The 17,674-nt window shown below is 39.9% G+C and overlaps 1 protein-coding gene across 1 annotated transcript in view; it reads right to left on the bottom strand.

The window, feature by feature from the left end:
* cd276 (CD276 molecule) overlaps nucleotides 1-17,674 on the bottom strand; it is a 72,065-nt gene that overhangs the window by 40,369 nt on the left and 14,022 nt on the right. The window contains exons 3-4 of the mRNA XM_086269730.1: nucleotides 14,327-14,677; nucleotides 12,559-12,855 (exon numbers count right to left, since the gene is read on the bottom strand). Coding sequence (XP_086125856.1) covers nucleotides 12,559-12,855; nucleotides 14,327-14,677 — 648 coding nt within the window. The remainder of the gene's footprint in view (nucleotides 1-12,558; nucleotides 12,856-14,326; nucleotides 14,678-17,674) is intronic.

The following is a 17,674-nucleotide window of genomic DNA, read 5'->3' as shown; positions in this document are numbered from 1 at the left end:
TGCACTAGTTTTGTAATGGTTTTTCACATTTGATTTTCATCTCTTTAGACTGTTAAGAAGCTGTAGAACACTACATCCTGTATCTAGTGTGCTTAAGTTCTAAAAACGAAAGAAAAAAAAAAGCCATATCACTTGGAAAACTTTCACTCAGTCATCATTGATTCTGTCTAGCATCCTCTGGTTAGACTTTGAAAAAGTGAGGCAGAGATTTTAAAGTATCAATGTTTGTTTATGATGAAACAAAGCCATAGTTCAAACCATCAGGAATGGTTTCTGCTTACATGACAACATCTCTGAATAAAAAATGACAGGATGTAAGCTTAACCCTGTATCACAAAGCAACGTAAGCTCTATCCAAAACATTAAAGCACTGCCTGGACCGCTTCAAAGAGCACAACTTCTTAGTATGCTTCTCCCACTGCAGTATTACTAGGAGAATATATAATGATAGATTTTTTTAAAGACATGTCTCTGTATGTCTCTGCCTAGGGCTCTCATTATAAAACAGCATTTCTCATTTTCCTGTGCTGCAGTCTTTGGTGGTTACTGAAGAGACAGATGAATATTCTCAAAGCACTCGAGCTAGGCTGGACTCGGATGCTGATGCAGGTCAGCTTATTTGTGTTATTCATTTATCTCATGAAAACAACCAAAATTCCTTCAGTGATTAAACTACATTTTACCTAGTCTAGAAAAAATATAACAAATCTTGTTGCTTTTAGGCAAGTCAAAGATCAGATTTAGCTACTGAGTACTATATACATGACAGCACTGGTGTTATAAGGGATAGCACATTTTAAACATTAACATTTTTTTTTTAAACCCATGTGTCCTCAAAGGAACAACAACATATTTATTTATTCAACATCCACTAGTTAAAGCAGACAGCAAAGAGGACACATAGCCTTGGAGGGAGCACGTGGCCTCTATGTAATACTATTACAGAGGGTTTGAATGCAGCCCAGGTCCTTTGCTGCGCATCTTCCCGTTGCTCAGCTGTTCATTCAGCCTCATAATAGATGCACCTATAAATTTAAAATTTCCTCTGTGATTTTTGTCAAACTTGACCTCTGACCTTGACCTTGACGTTGACGTCACTGGGATTTAAACTTGAGATTATTACACATGCACCTATGACCTATGGCAACTTGTTTCATGAGTTATCACGTTCATGGGATTTTCAGAAAACCCGACCTTGGTCAAGGTCAGAGGTTCAAGGTCACTGAGATTGTCCAAGAGCTTTCAAAATCCTGTGTCCGTTGTAGTGAGTTATCGCATTCACAGTCTTGGGTGTTCATGACGCTCGCCCGCCATACCAACAGGGTGATGATAATACCTCGCCAACTCAACACTAACTCCGCAATAAATAGCTTAAATAATAAATAATAAAGCAGTGTGGAAGCTGGCAGGAAATGATTAAAAGAAAACAATTCAAATATTTTAGGCTGTTAAACAGTAAAACAGCTTCACCATGTCCATTAAGAGCTCTTCTAAATCAATATAGTTCGTCTTAGAAAATCTAGCCATTTATTGAGTCTAAAACATAAAACAGTCCCTTCATTCACTTTTCATTGACTGTGTTTGAAGTTCTTGTAAAATACTTTGTAGCCAAAAGTCGGCACTGACATTGGTAAGAGTGTCATTATTGATGACTAAAATCACATTAAAATATAACATTTTGGCACACTTACATTCTTTCTTTACTGCAGTCATTTGACAAAAGCAAAAAGCTACTCCAGGCTTTGCTTTGACAGTTCTTTTAGAAGAGTCTCTAACAATGCCTTTAAGCTGTTCCAAAATCACTGTCAAGTTCAGCTTCTCATGGCTTATTGCTTAAATATACTTTGTCTCCTTCCAGCACTTTTAAAATACGGTATCTTGGACAGACTGAAAAAATGGCTCTGTAAATCTGTCTCTCTCAGTGGAATTTAGCTAATCACAGTCTCACAACTTGTGTGTAGCTAAGTTATTTAGCCTGAGAAAATGCTCAGCCTCTGGCTGAGAAACGAGTCAGAGACAATATGTTCATACTAATGTCCCACAAGGGTAGCCTTTCCACAAAACGAATATATTATAACTAAACAATGCCTTCTTATGCACAAATGAGGACAATTATTCTCTCATTCACCTTAGAATATCTACACTGGGGGCACAAAACAACTGAAGTAAGTTCTGAAAAAGTCAGAGTCAAACCAGATTAAATCTGAAACTGACTGATCATAATTAACATGTCAATAAATCCCTTTTTTCTATCAACAGATAGAAAAGAAGACAAGGAAAAGCGCGACAATGATGAAAGAAAAAATGAAAATGAATAAACACCAAGTTTTGCTCATTTTTTAAAAGTTAGAAAACAGAAAAGTATGTTTAACTGTCCTTGAGCACTGTATTATCTCCTAAAGCTCACCCCAGCTCAGTTACTGGCATATGAGAACACTGGTCATTCCCAGGTGTGACTATGTGAACCAGGTCACTGCTATAAACAGCAGCTATGCTAAGCAAGCATTTTCTTAATAAATAAAAACAAACTCAGTTGGGGCATGACTTTCTGTAGAACAATGAATGTCTTGAGAACCATAGGTGCAAGTTTTCAAACAGTCTGACAAGATGCACTTACACTAGGGCTTAATTATAATTACAGGTGAATATAATTTGCTCAGGGATGTGCAAAAACACTGAGAAAGGATTGAGTCACAACTACTATATGAGGCCGGTAATGTGTCAATGCATCCAATGTATTCTGTATACCTGGTTTGATGGCACATGTACTACAGAATGGATGATGATTACTTCTACCAGGACTTAGTTTTTGATTGTATTCTTCTTTTTTCAGTTACAGAATACATCTTTATAGGTCAAGGTCAAGATAATCTTTTTAACCCTCTTTAAGCAATTTGTTGAACAGCCAGCAGCAAATACAATCATCGTCAACCGTCTACACACAAACAATTTATACAAAAAACCCCCCAAAACAAAATAAAAAATGAATTTTAAAAAATTGCATCATGTTATTCAGAAGCACGATCGCAACAGGAACAAATTAGTTTCTTATCTATTAGTCTCGCTACTTGACAGATTATATCAGCAAACCAAATGGATGTAATCTGAACTCAGTGAACAAGGCTCCTACCATCACTGCACCTAAACGACAGAAAGACCTTGAAGCAAATGTTAAAATGAGTTTGTCCTTTGTTTTCCTCTTTTTTTAAATCATATTTGAATCCATTACAAAGCACACCGCTGTCGTCTTTGAGGTTGTCTGTCCCTCGCTTTGAAGTACATGATAAATAACAAGGAAATACAGGGAAAACATTTTAAGACACTGTTGAAGAATCAATGGCAGGTTTACAATGTTCAGGATTACAACTTGAATCCTATTTTACTCTGTAACCTTGACAGCTTCTTTTCCTGCTTTGGAGTACCGGCACTAATTCTTCTCATGGTTCACAATACAAAACAGGACACACTTACTTTCATCTCTGGAAGTAAGTCATAGTTGGTGAAGCAGCACATATTTCATACCTATAAACACTTACATTATCTGGTCAACGGTGTCATCACTTTATGTCAAATAACTTTACCCAGAATTGGCGGAATAAAGAATTCCAAGGACATCAGTCATCGGTGTGCTTGTAATGTATTTTAGCAGGTATATAAACAACATCCTATAATACGAAATGTAATATCACTGATACAAAATCTCTACACACCTGAATGTGATATAGGTGAGTTGATGAAAGAAAACTTCATAAAAACAATTGTCTCAGTTACTGCTGGTGTATATATTTACATATTTATTAAATTAGCTTGTGCTGTGCATTTGTCTATTTCAGTTGTGTTTTATTCAACTTCCACTGAGTTTTTTGCGCCACTTTTTGCATTTGCTGTTTTTTCCTCAAGTTACAATGTATTTTACCTCTAAGGGCTACCATCAAAAACTATGTTTTTGACATGTGGTGGAGGACAGAGAAAAGGAAAATGTAACTGTCCAAAAGCTTAAGCCTCTAAATGTATATGAGAAAATGAGAAGTTGCCCACAGAGGTTGGATGGACTGGAACATGATTAATTAACTGTACCAGTAGTAAGCAAAACAGCATGCTAGAGTTCTGTTTAATTTTTTTTATATAAAGATAGTACACTGAAAATGTATGCAGTGCTTATTTATTTTGTTTGTTTGTTTTTTTCATTTCACAAGCCAAATTAAATAAAATGAAAAACTTGAAAATTTGGCATTCCAAATGTTTACAGTAATGTATATTAGTATTGTTATGATACAGATAGCTTACATGTATTAAATTAATCTTGCCTAGACACCACTCTCATATCTGAACTGTAAAATAAAAATCAGATATGGCTGCAGTTTTGGCCATTCTGCTTGTCTTTGTACAAAGCCTTATGTCCAATCAGAAAATCACTTTTAAAGTTAAATACCTATCAAACAATATTTTCAGTTGTACGTGGATTTTGCTACCTTTGGACATAGCTTGGAAGTTCCTGGTTCCACAACACACTCATAGTACAGTGAACGATCCAAACCCTGTTTGGTTTCACTTGACCCCTCTAACAGCCACATTTGGAAAATAACCCAACAAATAGCATCACTCTTATTCCGGCAGAGTCACTGACTGAAAGTGTGGAGACAGATACATTATAGATATGACAGACTCTTGTGGTGTGGGTCACTGAGCTGTCTGTGCCACTGACAAAGAGTTGCACTTACTGCGGCATCACACATGAGAAGGCCAAGTGATGAAATTAAACACAGTTGACAATATTAATAAGGTAAGTGGAGCGAGTTTGCTTCCTTGTGGACAGTTTGTCTGTAATGAGCTGCAAGTTGTCAGGCAATAGGGAGACAGGCATGGCTACAAACTCCAAGCCAGCAGGAAGATATTAATGCAACGTGAAGGGGATGTAAGTCATGCTGAACTACTGTCCATTCAAACTGGTATCATAAGGAGCACGGCCACAGCATGGCTTAATCACAGTTATTACTGTGATATTTGACACTAGGGGTTGAAATAAAGGGCTCTGTAATAGGTGCGTTTCTTTTCATGCAGTGAGTCAGCGGGTGCTTACGTAGTTTCAAGTTGAGCTGTCAGTACAAAGAGAGGTGAGTGAGTCCAGCATATGCTTGCTCAAAACCACTCTCCTTTGGGACACAGCCACACTCAGTCCATTCTTAACTTCCATTTCACACTTGGCAATCAATTACTGCTCTCTAGAGCTATTGAAGAAAAGAGTCACCTATCCCGAGAATAAGCTAAATCTCTCAACGACTCCTAATTGAAAACACATTATAGCGCTAGACAATGGTTTTTGTGTGTTGCCAGGCACTAATTTGGACTGCTTGCATGCACAGAACAAAGCAATTTACTGAGGTTGCAAACATCCTTTGCAGGACAATAATTCATAGTGTTATCAGGTGCAGAGTTTAAACCTCAAATAAATGGGCTGAATAATTAAATAACCAAACTTTGAAGGTGTGCCCAGTCATTCGTTGGTGGTTATTCTCCCAGCAACTCTAAAAAGCTGAAACTAATATGATTTCATATCGTGAAGCCAAGACAGATGCCAGACCTCCCGAAACCAATCCCTCTTACAGGATTTACAGGGAGCTGTGTGAAATGTACACTGCAGGGCCCGACTGGTCCCAATGATAGTCCATGCTATGAGTCCGAATCAAAATGAAATCGATCAATAACAAAAGAGGACTTTTGTGTGTTTACTACCATCATAAATACAGTGTCCTGAAAAGAAAAGCGAAGGTAGACATAGAGAGACAGGTTTCCACCAGGCTGGGAACAGACATAAAGATGTCAACCTCTACTTTGTGGGAAGGCAGCAGAGGCTAACGTCATACTGTGTTGGTACAATGCCAAAGCTGGACCCCGTTTTGATTAAATACAGAAGACCAAAATAAAAACTGAGAGGTGTAGTCTTGTAGAAACTAGACACATTCATTCACTAATGTAGTCTGTGTGTAAATGCACATAGACAGAAACTGTTCTTAGAAGATAAAATACTGAACATAAAAGAGAGGAAAAATTCCCTATGTAGTAAGAAATGCTCTAGCCAGGGTCCTAAGCTTTTTGGACAGTTTACAATTTTCAGAATTTTGCCTTTCTATATCACCACTATAAAAAAGTGAAGTAATATACATAATGAATTGCTGGTCTACTAGCTTAGTAGCATTTAACCAAAGAAGCAAAAATGCTTCAGCTTCTATCAACAGTTAACACTGCTGAGCCATTTGCAGACATACAAAGCCAAGTCTACCTTTACCATGTTTGATAGGTGATTTGATATGTTCTGAATTATGAATGCTTCCTTCCCATCCCCATAATATTCTCATGTGATCACGGTGGTACAAGTTCATCTTGGCTTCATTTGTCTAAAGAATCCTTTTGGATGTTTACTAGCAAAGTCTACTTCCTGTTCTTGAGTGCTACCACTGACAGGTAAACCCTCATTACATTCATGAATGCACTGTTTGTGGACTTGACAATGACATGCCTAAACAAGTGTCCTTACTTGTCTGTAAAGGGGTATTTCTTGATCAAATAGAAAAGAGTATTTCTTCTTTTTTTAAGACTGTGCCAAATTGTTGATTTGGCCTCTCCTAAAGTTTTTGCCATTGCTCTAAATTGGTCTGTTTTCTTTTCGCCACAATGACAGCTTCTTTTGTAGCACCTCTCTGGTCAACATACTGAGAGTTTATAGAAAGCCCTATCAAAGGTAAATTGAACAATTGGAAATAATTTCACACCAGTTTATTTCCTTAATTTGTCATTAAATAAGAAAAAGCCAGGTCACACATGGCCACGGTACTGCATATCAGTCAAGTTTCCAATTATTATTCAGCCTATGAAAAATGTAAAAATGGGTAACTGTTATATCACCTCGACTGCTTCATTTCAAATCAGTTGTGGTGATGACCAGAGTCACAATTACAACAAATGTGTTATTGCCCAAAAGCTCAGAAACCTGACTGTAGGTCAGTGTTGCTTTTAATTGTAGCAAAGAAAAACATTCTGACAACCTGACAATGCCAAAAGCTTTGCAAAACCACACAGATCAGCAACTGCACACAACGGAATATAACCCAACAATCCCTCAGAGCTGCTAACAGTACTGGGACCATGACAAATAACATTGCCTGGGCCATAATACAGGGATAAAATTTCCTATACTGAAGGCCCAGAAGAGGACGTCTTAGAGCACTGACAGCAGCAAGTGGCCTGGAGTTAATAATCCTGATAGGAATTAATGTGCTTACAATGGTGCATTGCTGCCTACCTGAATTTATTTTAGATTGCCTACATTACTTCATCTGTCTATTGGGTTGTTTTCCCTAGCTGGGCTGCAGATAACACAAAGCATACATTCAGCAAGAGGAAGAAGGCCTGTTTGTGCACTGGACACTAATTAATACAGTCGAGAAACTTGCTTGCTTGCTGCTCTGCTGACAACAGATTCATTTATACTGTTTTTTTTTTCTGTTTCTCTGACGGCTCTGTTAATTGCATTTAAATTAGACTTTGTTCAACAGAGAAGCAGGGCCAACACAGTGGTTTGTTGTGGAATCTAGAAGCAAAACCTTGATTTGGGGCAAAATATTCCCCCAACATTGACGGACAGAGCTTTTGATAAGAGATCCTACTGAAGTAAGATGCAAACATGCTTGTAAAATATGTCATGAATAATTGCAATTACTACATTTCACCACAACAGCTACTCTAATGAGAGAAACTTTAAAGCAGCAGATACTGCATCTTTCTGTTTAGCCCTTTAGCAACTGGAGTACAGCAATGCTTTTACTTCAATTTGAGATACATTAATGTTTCAAACTGCTGCACAATTTTTTTCTTCAGGGATTCTAGGAGAAAATAAATAACGTATATGACAACATTCTGAGAAAACAGTCATTGAAAGTCTTAGAAACAGCAGAGAGCTGGGTGTTTTATGGGTTGAATGAGTCTGGCAGGTGGCTATTTAGATGGCAATATGATGCCAGGATTAAGCTTTGAAAACGTAATGACACAGACTGAAAAAAGTTGTAAGAAGCAAGCTGGCACACATCTAATGATGTAAAATAATACTTCTAAGTGGAATGAATACAGAATATTTTCACAAACCCCACTTACCATTAGCACCTGTGTTAGAATCCGTCTGCCTGACAAAGGTCAATGTTTGTATAGCAATTAAAAATACTTTTTAACCTTGATTTATCCAGCGAAGGTTGAATATGTATGCATTTGTTTCACAATTATACAGTAACAAACAATCTCCTTGGGGATACACTGCAGGCAAAAGTTTGTGGGTTGCCCAGAAAAGACTCTCAGAAAGAAACTGTTAAGGTATAAACATTAATGTTCACCATCAGGCATGTATTTGCATAAGAGTCTTTCATAAAGCCAAATGAGTTGAGCAATCCTTTAGATATTATGAGCTGAAAGGGATTTAAGGGCGGTTAGTATTAGTTAGAGTTAGGGTTCATGCATGGTAAAAAATGTCATGTACTGCTTACGAGCAAGAAGATTGGTGATTGTTGCAAAGCAAGCAAAACACACACAAACAAAGCCAATCCCAACCATTTGTGCCATCAGCACATTGTCTCACACCAAGAAGATTCTGGGTTTCCACCCCTGTCAGGGCAGAGAAGTTAAAATGTTCGCTGTGCTTGTGTGGGTTTTCTCTTGAGCTCCGAAGGAACCACAGAGGAATCGAGTTTCTCCTACCATCAAAGACACACTAGGTCTTTCATCAAAGTGATCAAGTACCACCAAGCTGCTCCTAATATTAAGGATTATTTAAATACCAATAAAGAATTACCCTACACGGATCAGTATAAAATAACTTAAGAAACTGTAAACTGCCCTTTTACCTAGCTTCCTTAGCTAGGGTCTACAAAGAACTACACAATGCCTTTGAGCACTTGACAGAGGACATTCTAGAAAAAGTTTTTCTTTAATACTTTTGCTCCACAGCAAAACCTTTTTTAGGGTCACACCAACATTTTCACAATAATATAGTAGGGTGCTGGTTTTGAGGCAATTTTAGTTGAGCCGGTGAAGCTGCCTAATGATCATGGAAGTCTTAACATAAGGTGGTAATCACCTCAGAGGCTGCTCCATTCCTCTTTACACAAATAAGGGTACTTACTGAATTAAATCTGAAAAAGACCCAATCATGGCTAAAATATTAAGAGTTGGAAAATATAAAAAAAAGAAAAGAAAAGGAAAAAAAAATGATGAGGTTAAAAATAGTCATTTTCCCAATGATTGTTCAGGCAGTGTACAAAACAACAGTGCTAACCTTTAACTAACTCTGCTACCCAATGAAACCTTGAAAAATGTGTAAAGATAGTAAAATCCAGCAGGAAATTTTCCGTGCTGGGTGGGATGGCCTCACATTCCATCTGCAAGTCTATCTCCAGTGTGTCAGGTCATAAATGCCACAGCTCTGGGCTCAGCAAACATTGTTGTTTCCATCTTACTTTCTGTCATCTACTTCATACCCCTCCTAACTCTGCCTCCCTTGCTCCCTCTATCTCCCTACATCATCTCTCTATCTCCTTCCTTTCCTCACTCGATCTCCATCGGCACACTTTTCACTGTAAATGCTGTGCCAGCAGAGCAATGCCGGGGAAATGGTGCCTTTCACATTGAGAGAGCAAGCAGACGGAGTGGGGGTGGTGCTGGAGGGGGTGTTCAGTGACAGTCCTGAAACCCAGCCATCAGACAACAAACTGCAGCAATCACACAGCTCCAGAAGATGGGATACACTGCTAAAGCTCTACATTCAGAAAAGGATCTGGAAATCAGAAAAAAACAATGATAGGAGACAAACTGCTGATCCCCAAAACATAATTGTTTTTGACAAGAACAAAGTGGTCAGAATAGGTTGCGAGTGTGAGACAGTGAACAGCCTCAAGAAAAGAGAAGGGGGAAGGGAGGGAGGTTCACAGGCACACTGTCCAGGCAAACAAATAGGCAATGGTTCATTTGAGGACAGAGGCACACTGTCCAGGCAAACAAATAGGCAATGGTTCATTTGAGGACAGAGGCTGCGCCTTTCCATCATTCAACTGTTCATTAATACCAACTATTCCTGTGGGTCTCCCCACACCTAATCTGTGCTTCACTCTGCAAATTTATCAATATCCCAGCAACACAAAAAACGTTCTCTACTCCAGGACCTCAGCTTAAAAGCTGACCAGCACTCTGCAGGGCATTGCTAAAACAGTCTCAGAGATGTCTGATGATATCTGCATATGCTGTGTGAATGCTTTGTTGGAAGTTAAGATGTTTATGGTGCAGAAGTTTAAATTGTACTAACAGGAAAAGAGGTATGAGTATGTGTTAAGGAACACTTTACACAGACTCTCAACATGTTGCTCATGCCAGACTACATAGTGCTTGGCTCAGTTTGGGTAAAGGGTTCATTTTCTCAAAATTAACCTTGTCAAACTTGTGTTCTGCCTGGGGGAGATTTGTATTACTATTGTAATTTTTCAATCAAAGACTGGGGAGAGTGTGAAATTTGAACATGCTTGTTCACACTTTACCTCTTCTCATCTCTCTCTCTCACGCTCTCTCTTTACTCTCTTATTTCTTACTCTTTTTTTTCCCCCACATTCATAGTCCATTTAGAATTTTAAGCAGATTTCACCCATTCTTATAATAGGATTCATCCCTGCCTGAGTGTGGTGTGCTGTTCCTAAGTGTATACAGCAAGCGCATTCGCAATATCAACTCAAGCTCGGCACACTCTGCTACTCCAGCAGAAGAGTTCTGCTAGGTCAGAATTAATTACACAAACTGTTAAGTACACACCAGCTGTTGTAAACAAATGCAAATACATTTTCATTTCAAACAAGCCCTCTTGTATCGTGACACACAAAATACTATAAATCTTCTGTGTGTTTACTTACAACTTGGGCCATCATCAAGCTGTGCTGCCGCTCCTACTGAGAAATTACTCTTATTCATGTGCACCCAGTTGCTGAAAATTGCAATCACCACTGCTTTAATTAAGGGTTCCCCTAGTTTATTTGTGGATTTGCTTCTTTTGTTGTCTCCGTTTGTTACAACAAGTTTCAACGCAGTCTTTAGCCAGACACATTTTTGGACTATTTTGGTTTTTGTTGTCTTCTTTGATTGGGTTTCTTGACATAGGTTTTCTTTGATGTTTAGTTTGGGGAAAAAACCAAAACCGTAGAATGATATATAAGAATAGCTTTACCATCAGGGAACAAATCTGTAACGTTTAAATGTCTGGATTCCCATGTACAGGCTGTATTATTAATAAAAGCTATGCAAATAAATAAGAAAAATATTGTTGTGGTATTGACTTGCCTCTCCTAGAAAAAACAAAAAGACCAACTGCATGACCTTTTAAATCACTAGCCCAGAAGGCTTCATCAACATTTTTCAAAATGGAAGACTTTTGTTTGTAGAGAGGAAACAGAGGAGTGAAAGAAAATAACACTATTATATCTATCTCAGCAAAACCAGAAATAGTCCATCAATCCAGCAAATGGAGAAGGGTAATAGCCACCACAGACTATTTTAACAATTACTTTACTTCCCTTCAGTCGTATTTCATTCACACCGTGTTTTTAATACCTTTCTACTCCCCCAATGGTACTTCTGACTGGTTATCTGTGCTGTTTTAAAAGAGGCCAACCAAATTGTTAGAAAGGCCACCTTCCCTCAGCCATCCAGTCCTGCCAATCGGCCATCCTGTTTCCAGACAGCACAGTCATTTCCCAGCCCAGTGGAGCAGCACTCCCTGACCTCTGCCTCGACCTCCGCCTCAACAACCCAAGCTCCAGCACCAGCTTCAGCCCAGAGAGCAGGCTCGGGCCACCTCTACTTATTTATGAGCCATTTCACACAGTGCTGCTCCCATTAGAGACCCAGCCTTGGCCCACCTTACACGGTACTCTCCTTGCACTTAACACATAGAATACACCAGCAGCGCAGGGGGGACATGGATGGTAGGTGGTGGAGGGTGGGTGTAGGAGACTATTAGACCTGTCATACAGGTACTGTCACACATATTGCTAAAGATTACATAAAACAATGAAAGAGAGGACAGCACATCATCCTGATCCCTGGTTAGCAAATGCTTCCTGCAGACAGCTGCTGGGAGGCCAATTGCTTCTTACTGCACATTCTTTCATTATCTGCTGAATAGCTATTTGACTATGCTTAGGGAAATAATAACTCACTGATCTAATTTAACAATGCACAAGAACTGATAGGTTATGCTTATTGGACCATAATTGGACATTTCATTATTTCTCATTCATTTCTTTATATCATTACTGTGACTTAGAAAGGGAGAAAAAAGTTAAGCATCCACAGCAGAAAATTCAACTCATTGATTGATTAACAAAAGCGTACAAGACTTTAATAAGAAATGCTACATATTTATGAATGAACAAAAAAAAATGCAGTGTAAGCTGGTTACGTTAAAAAACGTTGGAAACCAATGAGAATTTGCTTGTTCGCTCCCCACATGAATGAGAAAACTTTTATAAATCCCACCTGTGACTGTAACGGAGATGTAGCCCTCCTCTCCAAGTATTGGGTTGATCAGTCGGCAGCTGTAGGTACTGTTGGGCTCCAGCACCACTGTTAATACACTGGTCACGGTAAACAGCCCTTCTCCATTGGCCACAACTGAAGTGGTGATATTCTCTGTCAGGTTGCGCCCGCCCGCGTCCTGCCATATGACATCACCCTCAGGATAACCACCATAGGAAACACAAGTCAGGGCAACCTCATCACCTGGCCGCAGGTTGGATTGAGGCTCTAAAGTCACCACAGGCTTGGAATAGGGTGCTGGGGAAAAAAATGTGCACACAAAGAAAGATAAGATATGGGTTAGGACTGAAGGAGGGAGTGAAGAAAAAAGAGGACTAGGATGAGTAAAGACAGGTGAGAATAGGGATAAGAGAGCAGCAGAGCCATACTGAATTCACTAGTTTTAGATTCTCTGCAGTGAGTGTCACCCTGGGAACTGTTTGACATGATTCCCATTAAATTCTTAATTATATTTAGGGAGCTTAGCATAACACAGTGCTTAAGATCCCACAGACAGCATCTGCGGCACATCCTGATGCTGCATCTCTACACTCTAACGCCACTCTCTCTGGAGACCCAAAGCACTGAGCCACTCCCAGAAAGAAAAATATAGTGCAAGCGAGTGAGGAGGAGGCCTGGGAGAAAACTGCCATGCTGAGAGATTTGGGACGACTCAGCCTATGGCACAGAAAAGAGTGTAGAGGGGTGGAGGTGAGGGGTGAGTCGTCAGCCTCGGCTAGAATCACGCTTTTCCAATCCCTTGAGCTGAAGCATGAGTACAGAGGTGGCGAAGAAAGAGGCTGCTGTATTCCCAGAACCAATCATTGCACAACAAACAATGGGGTGGAGCTGAGGGCGAGATGAAATAAGTTTGTGCTGCTTTTTGAAAAGTGGACTCTCAATACGAAGACGGCTATAGTGTGGCACACACTAACTTCCTCAGCTGTCCATTTGACTGACAGATTTCCGTTGAGAGTTCCATTCATTTTCTTTCAGCGCAGCTGAAGGAAATCTGCAGTGTTACTTTAAATGCTGGCTAAAAATAGAATACCTATCATTCTAATGCATAAAATGAAACCAATTTGTCACCGTTGGAGGCAGTGCTGTCCCTTTCCCCGGCAGAGGGGAAAAAAAAGAATACATATGAAACATATTCATTAGCACTGCCTGATGCATAAAACAGAAACAAACTCATAACAGATACAGAAATGTGAGAAGGGATGAAAGGCACAAAGTACCACTACAAATAAAAAGAAGAATCCCTGCTGTCAAAGTGGGATGTGTGGTTACCCAGAAGAGAAGATGTTAGCGATGGCTGATTGACCATAACAACGGCTAATAATCAATGTCATCAGATAATGATGACAGAATCAATGTTTGACCAAAATCAATGCTTAATAGCCCAGAGGAAACTATTTACATCTTGAGAAAGGAATTTATCCCAAAGAAGTTAATTGTACGAAAGTTAAATTGATTATATTTAACTGGTGCATATATGCTCATTATGTAGTTGTTGTTAGCGATACTAGATCAAGGTGAATTCATAAAAATGTGCAACTCTATTTCTTTAGCCTAATTCAAGAATCAGAATGAGAATACTTCATTAATCCCTACGGAAATTATGATTCCATTACACCACGAACGTAGAATATAGCATTTATCGATCTTGAAAAACACTTTTCACACTTTGTGCATTTTAATGTGTCACAGACATCACAGCTTGACTTACCAGCCACCTGCAGCAGCAAAGCAGCGCTGCCAAAGTCCTGCACCCTCACAAAGCAGGTATAGCTGCCTTCATCAGCCACCACCACCCTGCTTAGTAGGAGTGAAGCATTGCCCAGGCCCAGCTGGTTGGGAAACAGTCTGGTACGGTTGGCGAATCTCTCTGCCTGGTCTGCCAGCTGGTCGTGTCCCTCCAAGTACCTATGCACACTGCGTTGTGTGTCTGTCAACTGCCAGAAGACACTCAGATCGGACAGGTTGAAGGGGTTGGTGTGGTTAAAGGAGCAGCTGAGTACCACATCACTGGAGTGCAACGCCACAACTGGCTGCTCTGGGACATTCAGTTCCAATACAGCTATAAGAAAGAACAAGCATTACATGAGTATAAATAAAAAGAAAACACTGGGAAAAATACCAGTACTGTAAAGAAATGTTGTATTCTGTCAGCAACAGAAAAAAAATTAATTTATTAAATATACTTTTGGACATTTTTCCAGCAGACATCTGTAGTCAGAAGCCTTTACTATGCCAATCATGCATGCCAAGCATTATCTCTTTGCCCCTTGGCTAGCCTAAAATAAACAATAAATAGTATTATTAAAGACTATTTGGCTCATGTGTAGTATAAACATAAAGTATTCACTGAATCACAGTATTAATTCAGTGTTCAAATGTGAAAGACTGACACCTACTCAAATGTGAATGTCTTTGAAAATGAAATCAATGCTGCATTTTAAAATGGATGCTGTGACTGAAACATCCACTTTGGGCAGCACAGTAGCATAGAAAAGGCGAGACGAGATGAAGGCGAGAGGGGGATGAAGAGTGGAGATCTGGAGGTAAGCATTAGGACTTTGTTTGTGTTCCTATAGGCCTTGCCTCCTGGCGATGGCTCAGTGTGCTGAAACTCAGCAACGGAAGCAACAACATCAGTATAGCTTTAGGTTAAATGTTAGTGAAATCTAAAAAGACTTTGGTGGTGATAGCGGTGGAACATAAATGCAGAAACGTGTGTTTTTGGAGAGTAAAAAGTGACTGTGCTTCGTACTCAGAGGCTGTGCATCTGTATGTATGCATTTTGTCTGTCTAGACTAGGCCAAGCACAAAGACACAGCATAATCATTGTGGATTAGTAGCCATTGCAGGCAGTCTAAAGTACATCCATGGTATTCTCAAGAGTCAGCATTCTCCATTGATCCCTGTCTGCTGTTATACAACTCTGAGACACTCATCAGCATCACAGGAGAGAAAAAAAGCCAGTCGGCCCCTGGAGCAATACACTCTATGCTCAGGCTCTCTAATTGTTATAATCACAGCGTCATTTTAGCCTCAGCACCCCTTTTTGAGCTCTGTCTATCTCACAGCCAATGTCAATGTTGAATCACTTTGCTATGAAGGATATTTGACTGCTGCAGAGGTGCAGTAATTACTTTGCCTATTAACAACAAACAAGTCTTTCATCTGAGAGGGTTCATATATGGATGGATATTGCCAAGTCAAGGCAGACCTATTTTCAATCACATTCAGCCAATCCCAGCAAGGTGGCCTCCACATTACACCCCCCAATACCCTGCTCCTCTGCAGGAACAGTGCCACCTACTGGATTACCTCTCAACTGCAGATGAGGACAGGAAAAAAGCGTCGATTTATGCTAGTAGAATCTCTTGTATGCAGAATACAACTGCATATAAATGGCTAAAACTGAAAACACAATGAGGTTTCTGTGTTTTTACCCAAGTAAAAAAGTTACAGTGAAGGACACGCTGCATAAAGCAAAAACAGTAACATAAAAGCAAAAGCACAAAACTGTTTCTCTTACAGAAGACCATCATATCTGTGTCATAGGTTAATGAGTTGGTATTACCTCAGAGTGTCTGCACCAACAAAGTGCCAGTCACAACAATTCTCTTATCCTCAAGGTGAAAATGGCAGGAGGCTTTTTTTCTGTGATTACAAAAGCTCTACTGTTGTTGTGGGTGTTTCTATCTCCCTATACTGTGCACACATTCACTCAGCATGGCTACACAATACAGAAGGGTTATCACACCAAAGCGTGGCAGAAGCAGGTGGCATTCTGTCGCCACCAATGGGGATAACTGAGCAAATTTCTAGAGTTTGTATTGGCACTGTCTTAGAAGACAGTCCAACCTTTGTGGCAACGAACAGGTTGATGGTATTTTTTGTATAAGTAGAGGGTCAGTGACGGCCTCTACGAGACATGCATGTTGAGGGAGGAGGAGAGAGAGCAATTAAATCACTCCCCGAGCAGCCTGGGATGACTCACACCACTGAGTTCGTACACGAAGGGGGAAGGGAAGAGGGGAATAAGAAAGAGAGGCTGGTGTTGAGCTCACACTTAAAGATAATATCTGGAAACAAGCCAAGGAAGAGGCTGTGGTGGAGCCTCACACACTAATCCCTCAACCCGGACCAGAGCCATGTCAGAGAAGAGAGAGAGATAGAAACTCCCCTCTCTCATTCTACATCTCCACCTCTTCCCACCTCTTTCATTCACTGCTTCTTTAAGCAGTGACCTACCACTCACTCCAAGGCCCTGTGAGGACACAGCTCTACACAGGGACCTTGTGTAGAGACACCGACTTGGGTTTGGAAAGAGAACACAAGTGGGGAATTTTGCATTGCATCAAGGGGAGGGGATTGGACAGGAGAGGAGGGCAAGCTAGGCCGGCTGACGTCATGGAAAACGCACATCTGATGTCCTATTCGTCAGAGGTGAAGCACCACAAGCCAAAGCGAATGAGCACACGCGGTTTTTGATCTGCTGCTGCTTACAACCGAAATCATTTATACGTTTAAGTGCAAACAGCAGAAATCTACATATATTTAAATACGGAAAAAAGAGATATCGGATTGCCCTCTAAAAAAATCATTTGAAATATAATGGTAGCAATGCATGTAAAACATATACAAAAGCACAAAATTGTTGTTTTGTTATGGGGGGTTTTATTCACCTGTGCCTACATAATCTTTGGTTTATAAAGCTGTATGCACTAAATGAAATCAACTCATATAGCATAAAGACAACATCCCCAAGAGAATGCAACTTTACACTAGCATGCTGTACCTTTTTGGAACACTGCTGCACAACAAACATCATCTTCTGTACAACAGTTGACTTTTTGATATATTTCCACAGAGGTCTGCTACCGACACGGAAAAAAAAAAAACCACGCTTACTGAGCAGAGACAAGCATAAGCAGGAGAAGATAAAGAGTGCAGTGCTTGTGGTCTTCCATGAGGAAGCTGCCCTGCACATTGTCTCCAGGCTATTCATGTCTTCTCAGAGGGTAAGTGAGGATCTCACCTCTCCCTTCTCTCTCTCGATAAAGAG

The sequence above is a fragment of the Aulonocara sp. 'chitande type north' Nkhata Bay genome, linkage group LG1, assembly GCF_057382095.1.
Source record: "Aulonocara sp. 'chitande type north' Nkhata Bay isolate Kocher_YH1m ecotype deep benthic linkage group LG1, A_spYH_male_GT1.1, whole genome shotgun sequence".
Lineage (NCBI taxonomy): Eukaryota > Metazoa > Chordata > Actinopteri > Cichliformes > Cichlidae > Aulonocara > Aulonocara sp. 'chitande type north' Nkhata Bay.
The sequence above is the reverse complement of the archived record's forward strand: the minus strand, read 5'-3'. Positions and strand labels throughout refer to the sequence as shown.